This window comes from Alligator mississippiensis, chromosome 4 (assembly GCF_030867095.1).
Source record: "Alligator mississippiensis isolate rAllMis1 chromosome 4, rAllMis1, whole genome shotgun sequence".
NCBI classification, from domain to species: Eukaryota; Metazoa; Chordata; order Crocodylia; family Alligatoridae; genus Alligator; species Alligator mississippiensis.
The window spans coordinates 70,197,113-70,210,083 of NC_081827.1; the positions used below are offsets into that span (position 1 = coordinate 70,197,113).

The 12,971-nt window shown below is 41.4% G+C and overlaps 1 protein-coding gene across 1 annotated transcript in view; it reads left to right on the forward strand.

The window, feature by feature from the left end:
* The window catches only part of MYRFL (myelin regulatory factor like), a 68,969-nt gene that overhangs the window by 12,738 nt on the left and 43,260 nt on the right, over positions 1-12,971 (forward strand). Inside the window, exons 6-9 of the mRNA XM_059726081.1 lie at positions 2,924-3,119; positions 5,761-5,837; positions 9,104-9,214; positions 12,522-12,612. Of these exons, the coding sequence (XP_059582064.1) occupies positions 2,924-3,119; positions 5,761-5,837; positions 9,104-9,214; positions 12,522-12,612 (475 nt within the window). The remainder of the gene's footprint in view (positions 1-2,923; positions 3,120-5,760; positions 5,838-9,103; positions 9,215-12,521; positions 12,613-12,971) is intronic.

Sequence of the window (12,971 nt, forward strand, 5' to 3'; positions counted from 1 at the left end):
ATATGTAGAAGTGGTTTCTCATTACCAGGCATAATGCTCCTTCTGAGCTACATTTGAATTGTCTTTGAGATGACTTGAGATGACAATCTGATCAACTATTCAGTTTCCCACAAGTGCGAAACTTGTAACAGATGCTCTAAATGAATATCCTGACAAACTGTATTAATAAACAGAGGCACTTTGATAATATAAATAAATATGATGGTGACCATTAACAAACCTAAATAGATTCATTATGACCATTATTTTGGGAAAAGGGCTGTTGTATTACTTAGGGGAAAATCATCTTGTCCCAAGATATGCTGTAGTTATGTTCCCAATGTACAGATTTTCTTGGTTTAATGTTGTTAAATCCTGTTGGTTTCTGAAGAACCTGTCTCTGATAAATGTAGGTAGAATGTTATTAAACCCAACCAAATTAACTTGCCCTTTTCTTCGGGTTCTGTAGTTTTGTTTCTGAGAGAGAGAGACTTTTTTTTTTTTTTTTACTTTTTCCCAACTTTTGATACCTTCACCTTCATAAGCCAAAGCAGGGGGGGGGACTCTATTCTGAAATGAATTGTCTCAAGTGCCAGTTTGGTTAGAAAAGCATAGAGGAGTTTGAACTAATATTCTATATTTGCATAGTTCCTCTTGCTTGGAAATTCTGTGGCCCAGTGCTACCTAGAAGCTTCTCAGGCTTTGTTTAACTCCTAAGCCTTAGTTCAGGATTTTCAGGAGCACCTTGTGATTTTTTTTTGTGAGTTTCTGGAATGCCCTGTCTGAGACTCTTCAAAAAAAGTCTGATTTTTTTCAGAGGTGTGTTCAGCATTTTCAGAAAAGATATGTCCATTTCAAACATAAAGGGACTGATCTTTAATGTTTTATAATCATCAGTCATGTTAGTAACCTCACTGAATTCAGTTGAACCACTTGTATCCATGGATCTTCCAATGATGTAAGCTTTTATGATCTGATCCTGCAAGCCAAGCTCTCTGACTGTGGATCTTATGTTATGACCTTCAAGTGTGGGCAGTTTTCAAGACTAGGCTGTTAGTCTATCATTTTACTCTGTGGATCAATTTCTATCTCCACTATCTGAGTGGAGAGGGAAGAAGGGCAAAGGGAGATTTTTTTTTTTTTTTGTTTTCCTCTCCCATACAGCTTGGGTCACTACACAAGCCAAGTATAAACCGTCTACCAAATGCTATGAAAGAAATGCTGTTGGCTTGATTAACAATGCCAGTGTTGCTAATCAAGCCAAGAGGAGGCATGCTTATGTTGAGTTGCTTGAAGAAGAGCATGGTCCCAGACCCCTCACCTCTAGTAATCCAGGATGGTTGCAGTGGAGGACCACTGCCTATAGTAGTTACTCGGGCAAGTGTTATGCCTTTTTACATGAGTGTGCCACCAATTTACTGCCTTCCCTACCATACAATGGCTCAGACTCAGAGAAAATAAAACTTGAGATCATAGTATTTTAAATTGTCTAGCAGCAGTAGCTAGTCAATAAAGGTGGCTAACCTCAGCTCCTACTGAAGCCTCTTTCAGGATCAGTCCTAGATATTGGACATAATTGGGTGAAGGTGATAATAGTCCAGTTAGGCAAGTACTATTCAGATTAAATTTCAATCTAAATACTCTAGATAGGAAGCAGAGATTTGCCATTTCATTTCTTAACCCCACATCTTTGTTAAAGCAACTTTTTTGAACTAGCCTTTAGGATGTTAACTACCAAGTTGACTTTGCAACTAAATCTGTACTGTTACACAATCACGCAGTCATCAGTCATGTGTAAATAAAAGATGTTTCTAAATGTATATATGGAGGCTTGAGAAATTTAAGTGATGTAGTTCTAAAGAGCTGATAGGCATTAAAAATAAAAATTCATGGCAATATGATTTAATAATTTATGAAGGCTTTTTACTCCCAGTTTCAGAAAACCAATGATTCAAATTTGTGTGAAAGGGACACTCATCATTTGCAGAAAAATCAACTCCTTAAGTCTCTTATAAAATCTATTCATTTAAGTTCTTCTAACTTATAATGAGGAAATGAATGGATTGGTTCTAAAAAGCCGTTTTTAGTGGCCAGGCTAATGAAGAACTCCATAGTAGCATCAGACCAGGGATCAGAATTATCAAACTTAACGAGGGAAGTTATTCTCCACACAAGAAAGACTTTCCATGTAGTCCTATTATTTCAAGATTATCAATGACTTAAATCAGCAGTCCAGAACCATTGTCTGGATGGCTAATTCATCAGTTCTCTCAGAAAGATCTTTTGACACCTTTGCCCCATGTGCTCTGAATCAGGAAAAATAAGGATATAAAACTCATCTCTTCCTACTGCTGACAAATTGGCCCTCCTGACGAGCAGAATAGAATCCTATTATATTCTGTATGACAAATGCCATAAAACAATACATTATAGTGATTTTTACAGTGTTTGTCAGTAATGGTTCATTTGGTCTGAATAAAACCTTACTACACTTCAAAAGCTCCGGTAGAAGCTTGGATGTTGGAATTCAGGGTTTTAAAAAAAGATGTCTGGTTTATTTGCGTGACAATACTGCAGGCACTATTTAGGCTTAATTATTTATAGTAATACTGTATTATACTGAACTCTGGGAAATCAGCTTGTGTGTGCTGGAGAAAGCATGGAGATCTTTTATACATCATTTATAAACAAAACTGTGTAGGCTTCCCCATTCTTAACCTTCATGTATCCAAAGTGTGAAAGTAAAAATACTATTAATATTTAAAGCATTCTTATTTTACTTCAAAGAGGATAAAAAACCAAAACATGTGTAGGACTGTTGACTGTGATTATATATTCCCCTTTTCATTTAATCAGTAAAAATCAAATTTGATATAAAACCACATAAATGGATGTGAAATGTCTTTGTGTTTATAGCTGCTATTTTTTATTCCTGTTTTCATAGTCCTGATATAGGATACTGCATTGTGACAGACAAAGGATTTAATTTTTCAACAACAGATGATGCTTTTGTTTGCCAGAAGAAGAACCATTTTCAAATCACAATCCATGTTAGAGTTGCTGGGAATCCAAAATATGTCAAAACTCAAGTGGGATTGAAACCAATAGAAAAGTATTACCTGAAAGCTTTTGGAGTTAAGGCAAGTGTCTCTGTTTCTAATGTGATTACCAGTGTACTAGGGTGAATAATGAAAAGGTATTAGTTTGCAATTGAATAACAATTCATTTAATTATTTATGAGCACCCCCTTTTTTTAGTTGTTTGAGGATTAATAGAACGAGTGACTGACCTCTTTGTTCTGCTGCTCATTGTGCTGATATATGAAGAAATATTTACATGGGTACTGTGGTGGTCTTGATTTCCCTCCTCTTTGTCAAAGTTTGTCTTCCGATCAGAGAACACGTAACACAGGTGGCCAGTCAGATGCCACAAAGACCAACTAGAGCATGTAATTCACAAAAAAATGGTAAAATAAAAATTTATTCTTGAACAGTCCACAAACAAAGAAAGGGCTAAATTTGTAGAGCTATTTGCCTTGCACTACTTGTTGCGCTTACTGGCTGCTTACAAGATGTGAAAAATAAAACAAACAGTGCTGTACTTTCAGCTTGGTGCATCCCTGCACCAAGAGCAGCGCATGCCTAAAAGAGGAACCGTGTCAGTTTGAACCAGCTTTCCAGTCTCTGTATAACTCACATGCTTCAGCAGTGCTTTTTGGTGCTTTTATCTAATAACTGATTCAATCAGCTATTGAATAAAAGCGCCAAAAAGCCCTGCTAAAATGCACGAGCTATACAGACACTGAGTGAGCCGGGTCAAACTGACGTGATTCCTTTTCCTGTAAAGTGATGGGTTTCTGTTTGTTTTTTTGTTTGGTTTGTTTTTCCCCCATATCTATCAGCACCCATTGTTTATACTCAGGGACCTACCTAGCTCATGGAGGCTGCCTCCAGATTTCATGGTCCTGGCACAGCATTGAGCATCATTTTTGTGGTGGAGCACAGCAGACTTCCCCCATGCCTCTGGCTGAGGGGCTCCAGAAGTCCCATCCCTCCCTGGAGATTGACAGGTGGCTATCTATTAGTCTCTGAAGAGGGCAGGACTTCCACGGCCCCTCAGCCAATCAGAGGTGTATGTGTTGGGGGTGGGGCACCATGGGCTACTGAAAAAAAATCTCCTCCCCTTCTTTGCTTCCCCCCTCATGCTTCCCGATACCAGGGCTTCACACCTCTGCTTGCAACCCCCCCCTTTTTTTTTTAATTCTCCCCCCCCCCCCCCAATTTTCCTGCTTTTTCACAATCTTCACGCTTTTTCAGGGGGACCAGGCTTTTTCACAAGGGACCTACCAAATTTGCAGTTTCCACAAAAATCGCAAAATTGTGAATTTGGAAGTCCCCTACACATAGGCCATGGTTTGCTAGTTGAACTGCCCTGATATAATTAATTACTCTGTTTTTCTACCTGTTTCTTAGGCCAGTAATGCAGAGGTTACTGTTGGAACTCACTTTTCTGAATAGGATTCAGAAAGAGGTTTAAATATTAGTATAAAAAGAATCTGTGGGAACATCCTGGTTAGGATGAAGATATATGTATTAGGGGTATGCAAAATAGGCAGTATTCAATTCAGATTCGGATTCAGCCTGAATCGGGGACAGTGATTCGATTTGTTGATTTGATTCGGCTGAATCCGAGTCTGAAGATTCGATGCTGATTTGGAGAATTGGCAATTTGGCCATAGACACAGCTTTAAATGTTTTTTCTACATGCCTTGAGGTATCAGGCATGGCTCGTGAATGCTGCAGTGGTGGGGTAGATGGAGCATTCCACAGGAGTGCAGGGGGACCCCCCCCAACATGCTCGGCGGCGAACCTGGAAGTGGAGCAGAAGTACTTTTGGGTCCGCCGCAGAGCCCCCCTCCCTCCCCGCCCATTCAGCGAACAGTTGTGGGGGGGACCCCGGGTGCCCCTCCAGACCCAGGAGGCACCAGTTGCTGAGCCAGGGGGGAATTGGGGGGTCCAGCATGTTCCACAGTAGACTCAGAAATGTACTGGAAGTGCTTCTGAGGGTCTGCTGCTGAGCATGTTGCCCCCCCCCCCCATGCTCCTGTGGGATGCTCCATTTGCTCCAGCATCTCAGCATTTACAAGCCATACCTGGTACCTTGAGGTGTGTAGAAAAAACATATAAAGCTATGTCTACATCCGAATCGCCGAATCTTTCTGAATCTCTCCAAATCAATTTGGAGGTTCCGATTTGACTTGGAGACATTAAAGGGTCTCCTGATTTGATTTGGATTTGGAGATTTGGCCACCCAATCGGATTGAATCTCTGCTAAATCAAATCAGAGACTGAAGCTTCGCACAGCCCTAATATGTGTGCATGTGCTTCAGGATAGCAACTGACTGCAAACAGTTTGGCAAAAGTAAGAGGCCTTTCCTCTTTTGCATATTATTACATAATCTTCCATTATGAAGATTTTACAGCTTCCTTTGAAACATCCATTACTTATTGGCCACACTGCGATCTAGGTTTTTGGTTAATGCCGAATAAAGGTCTGATCTGGTAGCACCTGTGTGTTTACATAGGTGTCACCTACATATGTAATTTATGTATGTAATGTATGTAATTCCTACACATGTAATTTTTTGGTGGCTGAGGGAGACTTTACAGTTCTTAAACAAAATTGTATATGGATTTTCAGTCTATTCACACTGCAACATTAACTTTTCCTATCATTATTTCAGTTTTGCACTTACAATGCTTGTTTACCTCTTGAATATAGGTGGAAGCCCCAAATCAAACAATTGCCATAGAGCAGTCTCAGTCGGACCGAAGCAAAAAATCTTTTCATCCCGTTAAGTAAGGAAAATCATTTATTTTTCCCACTCCCTCACCACCTCTGTTCTGTGGTATCAGTCATGTTCCGAATAGATCTGGTCAGAAAAAAGTTCCCCCCGCCCCCATCTTGAGAGAACCTTTGAGCATGTGGACATATAGCACTTTACTAAAGATTAAATTGACTTTACTTTGAAGTAAAAATGAAGTGGGTCTATGGTGTACAGCTGTGTACCAGTGTAAATCCCCCCATTTTATGCTAAAGGTGCTTCTCAAAAAGTAGGGATTAACTGGACAGTGGTGTAGCTTACATGAGTATACCAGTTGTGTGTTCACTCCCCCAGTCAATAGCTGCTCAGTACGAACTGGCTTCCTCATCACCCAGTGATCAGGCACTGCAATCATGCTTACCACAAGCAGCCTACTTGAGAGAGCTGGTAACGGGTCTGCTACTTACTATGGAGTATGTTGTCTTTGGAGTAAAATAAAGGGAAAACTTCTCTGCAATATTTGTCACATGGAAAGAAACCAAAGCCTCTTGAAATGTTTTGTGGTGGGAAGCCTCACTCCACTGTAGCCTGTAATTTGGTGGGCATGGTTTTTTCTTGAGAGATGGGAGACCTCTGTACAATTTACCACATCCCAGGTTAATGCCATAACCACTAGGGTATTTGATCTTCTGGGGTCTCTCTGTTTCTCCACTTGGACCTGTTCCACTTGATATAAATACTGTATATAAATATTCCTTGAAGTATGGGGTCTCATATCCTTTCTAATCCAATGAATATTTAGTTATACATGGTAGAATAGCTTCAATAAGAAACACACAGTGAGGGAGAGAAACTGACTCTCTAGCTTGCTGGCTTGGGCACTCAACAAACTTTTTGTTAAAAGAGAGGTATTAGCTGTGATTGTCTGAAGTCAGGCAGAAGGCAGGGTACAGATGCACCTTGTAGACTGAGTGAATCAGGGATGCATAAACTTTTGTGAGCAGCAGCTCACTTCATCAGATGCTGTGTCCAGCATTCTTCTCTGCTGAAGCTACATGTCCTTTACCTGTCCTATTTTCACTACTTCATTTAACCCTACAATAAGTCAAATGTACAGAAATCTATTGCCCTCTTATACTTTAATCTATTTCATTCTCCTTTCCCTGCTGATTGTTGAACTATTTGTGTCAACAACAGGTGTCTCCTTTCTAAACCCCCAGTTTTATTTCTTTATTTCACAATACATTATTGTATGTTCAGATACGTTCTCCTGAACTGTTACTGCTTTCTCTTCCCAAATAGCTGAAATCTGTTGTTTTGGCTTTAGTAGTGACTTCCTTCCAATTTAAGCAGTTGTCCTGGTTATAGATTTGCTTTCCCTCTGTCCCTAGCAACCTCTTGGAAATCCATAAAAAATCAGAGAGCCTAAAGTCTCATAACCTCAACACTTGAGATACAGTAGAAGCTGCAGTACATGGAGTAACCCTAGATAGCATGGCTCCATTACAGCACGTCACTAAGAAACCAAAGCAGATTTGGAGAAACTAGAACTATTTGGAGAGAGAGGCACTGATGCCCCAAATAATCTCATTGATTTACCAGATCTGTGTACCCTGGTTTTCTCCTGTGTGTTTTTGATGGCTTTTCATAATGAAAAGTGAGGAGATCTAGCCCCAGAGTATTAATTAAATAGGCTAGGAACAGATGTTACACACAAACCAGTTCAAGTGATTGGAAACTGGTTTAAACCTGTGACAGAACAGAAGTTCAGTGCACATAAACCAGTTTCAAAATGGCCACAACCAGTTTAAGATAGATCTGGATGAATCCATATCAAACTTAACTGATTTAGTTAACATCAGTTCACTTCATTATCAGTTCAAGCTTCACAGCTTAGAGAAGCTTGCAGAAACTGTATTGATTTAGCCTCTGGCTTTTTGACTATCTGTACATAATCATAATGAGTAATGCAGTAGAAAAAGCACTTGTGTTTTATTTCAGAGTCATGGAATTTGGGTTCTCTTGAGTTTTATTTAAAATGTTCTTCCGAAGACAAACAGCTCTCCAAACTTTCTATATATACTTTTGAGAAATTGAACCCCCACCTTCCCAACAAAACCCCAAAAGAAAACCCTGTCTCTCTTCCTTTTAGAGGCAAAATATAATGTGTATCAAAAGAAATATTTTGGGAAGGGCCGAGTTCATAGTGATGACCTATTGTTCAGTGTTTGCTGTGTTTACATCATATGTATGTTGGTATCATGAACTCTGTTGGACATTTCCTCTTTGTGGTCAGTGTAAATATTTTACTTGTAGTCAGACAAGAGGGACTGACTTTGTCTCATGGCTCAATATTTTTCTATTCTTATGGTTTTCTGGTGGTCAAAGGAAAATTAAATTGATGTGACTTATGCATAAATTCTACCTACATCTCTATGTTGGGGGAGGCGGGGGCGGAATCTAATCAAAAACATTTGGCCAAGATAGAAGAACCAAAACTCCATAATATAGATAACATATATAATAAAAATGCCTCATTTGAAAAATATCTTATGAAACGTAACTATGACTTAACTGCAATTAACCCTCTTCGTCGAAACCTGCATGAATGAATTCTGATTTGGAGGGGGAGCCAGATTAGGTCTAAACCATCTCTATCATGGTTATTTTTTGTCAGGGATAGATTTTCAGTTTTGGTAAACTGATTCATTGGTTACAATGGTGTAACACTGATTTACATCAGGAGGGAATTGGGTAGCAGAAGTGATTAATATCTCTGATCAAATCATTAGTACTGGTAATAGGGGCCTTTTCTGTATTTTATAACATCTTGTATACAAAGGACTTGTAGATAAGTATCCATAACAGAGAAATTAACCTTTACTTGATGTGCAAATTTACCATTAATAATATACAATTCAGATCTAAATTAGCAATGGATACCCATACACATCATTGGACCTATGATGTATGGCTCTGTCCGTGGAGATGGCAGACATGCTTCTGATAGAAGGATTCTCAATGTTGTCCTGTATCATGTGCATGCTTGACTATATTCACCCTGATTTATCTTCTGAAAATGAATGTTGTGACTGATTAAATGTGATACTGAAGTGCTTTGTAAAAGAAGTGCATTACATTTATTAGCCACTTATCCTGAGATGTCTGTATCACCCTTTCATTTTTCTGAGATGTTGGGTTTTTTTAATGTGAGCTATTTAATCATCTTGAAGAAATCTGAATGCAAACAAAGGATCCAAGTGGTTGCTATGACCTATGTTGTTTCCTTTTCTGTTTCAGAATTGATCTGCCAGGAGACCAGGTAACCAAAGTAACACTGGGAAGACTACATTTCAGTGAAACAACAGCAAATAACATGAGAAAAAAGGGGAAACCTAATCCTGACCAAAGGTATTGAAGCACTCTTCTGTGTGTGGTGATGCTGTGTGTGGAGGGAGGACTGCATGATTTATTGATGTGGGTGAAAACTTAGTCACGTGGGTGACTTCAATTACCCGGACATCTCATGGGAGGATTGCTCAGCAAAATCTGAGCGGTTGCAAAGCTTCCTTTCGTGCGTGGATGACCTCTACCTGACTCAAGAAGTCTATGGGCCAACGAGAGGCAAAGCGCTGCTCGACCTGGTACTGGCTACTGGGGATGACCTAGTCGGCGACCTAGTGATCGATGGGAAGCTGGGTGACAGTGACCACAAGCTGATCACCTTCACCATCCGCCGAAAAGCTGGCAAGTCAGTCAGCAACACGGAAGTCCTTGACTTCAGGAAAGCCGACTTTGACAAGCTCAGGAGGCTTGTCAGTGAGGCCCTAAGGGACCATGACCACGGGGAGAGGGGAATTCAAGAAGAGTGGTTGCTCCTCAAGGGAGCGATCCTCAAAGCACAAACTAAGTCTATTCCATCTTGGAGGAAAGGCAGCAAGAGGGCACAGCAGCCCCCCTGGCTCTCCAGGGACCTAGCAGACCTCCTGAGGCTAAAAAGAAAGGCCTACAAAGGATGGAGGATGGGAGTCACCTCCAAGGAGGATTATTCTGCACTGGTCTGGTCCTGTAGGGAGCATACCAGGAAAGCCAAGGCTGCAACTCAACTCCAACTAGCTTTGAGCATCAAGGACAATAAAAAGTCCTTTTTCAGATATGTGGGGAGCCAGAGGAAAAGCAGGGGCAACATTGGACCCCTGCTGAACCAGATGGGGCAACTGACAATTGATGCCCAGGAAAAAGCCAACCTATTAAATAGGTACTTTGCGTTGGTCTTTCATCAGTCCCATGGGACACCCATGCCCGCTACGGGACAGGGAAGTCCAGGTGAGGGTGATCCCCTGCCCTCCATTAATGCTGACTTCGTGAAGGAACATCTTGAGAAGCTGGATACCTTCAAGTCAGCTGGCCCTGACAATCTTCACCCCAGGGTACTCAAGGAGCTGGCGAGCATCATAGCCCAGCCTCTAGCACGGATCTTGAAAACTCTTGGTGCTCTGGTGTAGTGCCTGAAGACTGGAAGAAGGCCAATGTGGTGCCTATCTTCAAGAAAGGGAGGAAAGTGGATCCGGCTAACTATAGGCCCATCAGCCTGACTTCTATCCCGGGGAAGATCTTAGAAAAGTTTATTAAAGAGGCCATCCTTAATGGACTGGCCGACGCCAACATCTTAAGGGATAGCCAGCACAGGTTTGTTGCGGGTAGGTCTTCCTTGACCAATCTCATTTCCTTCTATGACCAGGTGACCTATCACCTGGACAATGGAGAAGAGATTGATGTCATATATCTTGACTTCAAAAAAGCCTTCAATCTGGTTTCCCATGATCACCTCTTGGAGAAACTGGCCAATTGTCGCCTTGGGTCCTCCACGATCCGCTGGCTGGAAAATTGGCTCCGGGGTTGGACCCAGAGGGTAGTAATTGATGGAAGCCACTCATCATGGTGTCTGGTGACCAGTAGGGTCCCCCAAGGCTCTGTCCTTGGACCCATACTGTTCAACATCTTCATTAATGATGTGGACACTGGAGTCAGAAGCGGACTGGCCAAGTTTGCCGATGACACCAAACTTTGGGGCCAAGCATCCACACCAGAAGACAGGTGGGTGATCCAGGCTGACCTGGACAGGCTCAGCAAATGGGCGGACGAGAATCTGATGGTGTTCAACGTCGATAAATGCAAGGTTCTCCGCCTTGGGAAGAAAAACCCGCAGCATCCTTATAGGCTCAGCAGTGCTATGGTGGCTAGCACTATGCAAGGAAGAGACTTGGGCGTCATCATTGACCACAAGATGAACATGAGCCTGCAGTGCGATGCTGCAGCTAGTAAAGCGACCAAAACGCTGGCTTGCATCCATAGATGCTTCTCAAGCAAATCCCGGGACGTCATTCTCCCCTTGTACTCGGCCTTGGTGAGGCCGCAGCTGGAGTACTGCATCCAGTTTTGGGCTCCACAATTCAAAAGGGATGTGGAGAAACTTGAGAGAGTCCAGAGAAGAGCCACGCGCATGATAAGTCAGGGAAGCAGACCCTAGGATGACAGGCTGAGAGCCCCGGGGCTCTTGAGCCTGGAAAAGCGCAGGCTCAGGGGTGATCTGATGGCCACCTACAAGTTTATCAGGGGTGACCACCAGTATCTGGGGGAACGTTTGTTCACCAGAGTGCCCCAAGGGATGACGACTAGGTCGAATTGTCATAAGCTACTTCAAGACCGTTTCAGGCTGGACATAAGGAAGAATTTCTTTACTGTCTGAGCCCCCAAGGTCTGGAACAGCCTGCCACTGGAGGTGGTTCAAGCGCCTACATTGAACACCTTCAAGAGTAAACTGGATGCTTATCTTGCTGGGATCCTATGACCGCAGCTGACTTCCTGCCCTTTGGGCGGGGGGCTGGACTCAATCTTCCAAGGTTCCTTCTAGCCCTAATGTCTATGAAGTCTATGTGCTTTGCAGGGAGGGGAACCGGAGGTGTCGCCTTAATTAGAGCAGCTCTTGGAGCTGCTCTAATTACAGTGCTACAGCATCTTGTGTATCAGTGTCACTGTGCTTAAAAATGCCAGTGGGGGTGCTTGAACTAAAGCTCATTTGATGAGCTTTAGCTCAAGTGCCCCACCACCATTTTTAAGTGCAGGGACACTGATGCACAAGGTGCAAGAGGCTACTGGAGTGCAGTAATCACCATGCTCCAGCAGACTCGATTAATCAAGTCTGCACCAAGTACTGTAATTGCAGTGTATCAGATCAGCCTCTATACTTGTTTATAGGCACTGTTAGCTCCTGGGGTCACAGAATTATGAGAATACTGGTGTTTATAATAGAAACAAGTAGGTTTGGGTTCTTGGAAAAGAATGCTGGAAAATGTGACTTGAGTGTTATGTCTTAAGGCCTCAGAAACCAGAAGAGAAATAAAGACATACACCTAACTGCTTTGCTGGTTTCATGATCTTTGGGGCTATGACTCCTGATTCTTGTATACTTGGGGTTAACAATTTTGAAGTCTTTCTGTTGATTTCAATGGGCCTTATTAAATGAAGTTTTAATAGAGAGGGAGTGAAGCAGAGTAAGATGCCTCCCTCTTTTTTCCATAATATAATGTAAGTAATACTTAAAATACAAGAACTATTACAGATTTAATGTTGCAGAATTCCTCCAGAAAAGTACTTCCTTCTTGTAAAAAGTTTATTTTATTTTATCTTTTAACCATTTAAATACATTTCAAATTAGATACTTCATGCTGGTGGTTGGACTATATGCTGTCTCTCAGGACCAGTCCTGTTTGCTGTCTGCACAAGTCTCTGAAAGGATAATTGTGAGGGTAGGTACAAGTTTGCATTAACTTTGTGTGAAAACATTCATAATTACTGGAAATAATTCACATTCAACTTTGGTAGAAGTGAGATGATTATAATACAGTTAAAATAGGCAGTAACATTTTTTTAGGATGATATTATCTATAAAATAGTTATGAAATACCTGGCTCTCCTAGTTACCTGCATTTCTGTGCAGTTTAGTTTGGTGTGTAGTCATTTGTCAAAGTCCCAGATCTTTGACTAGGTTCTTTTTTTGGTGGTGGCTGTAATATGCATTTCAATAAATTAATATAAAACATTACTGAGGCAAAATCTCTCTCTCAACTTTTATTTTTCAGTCCTTTCCTCCAGTGAATAACTGCAG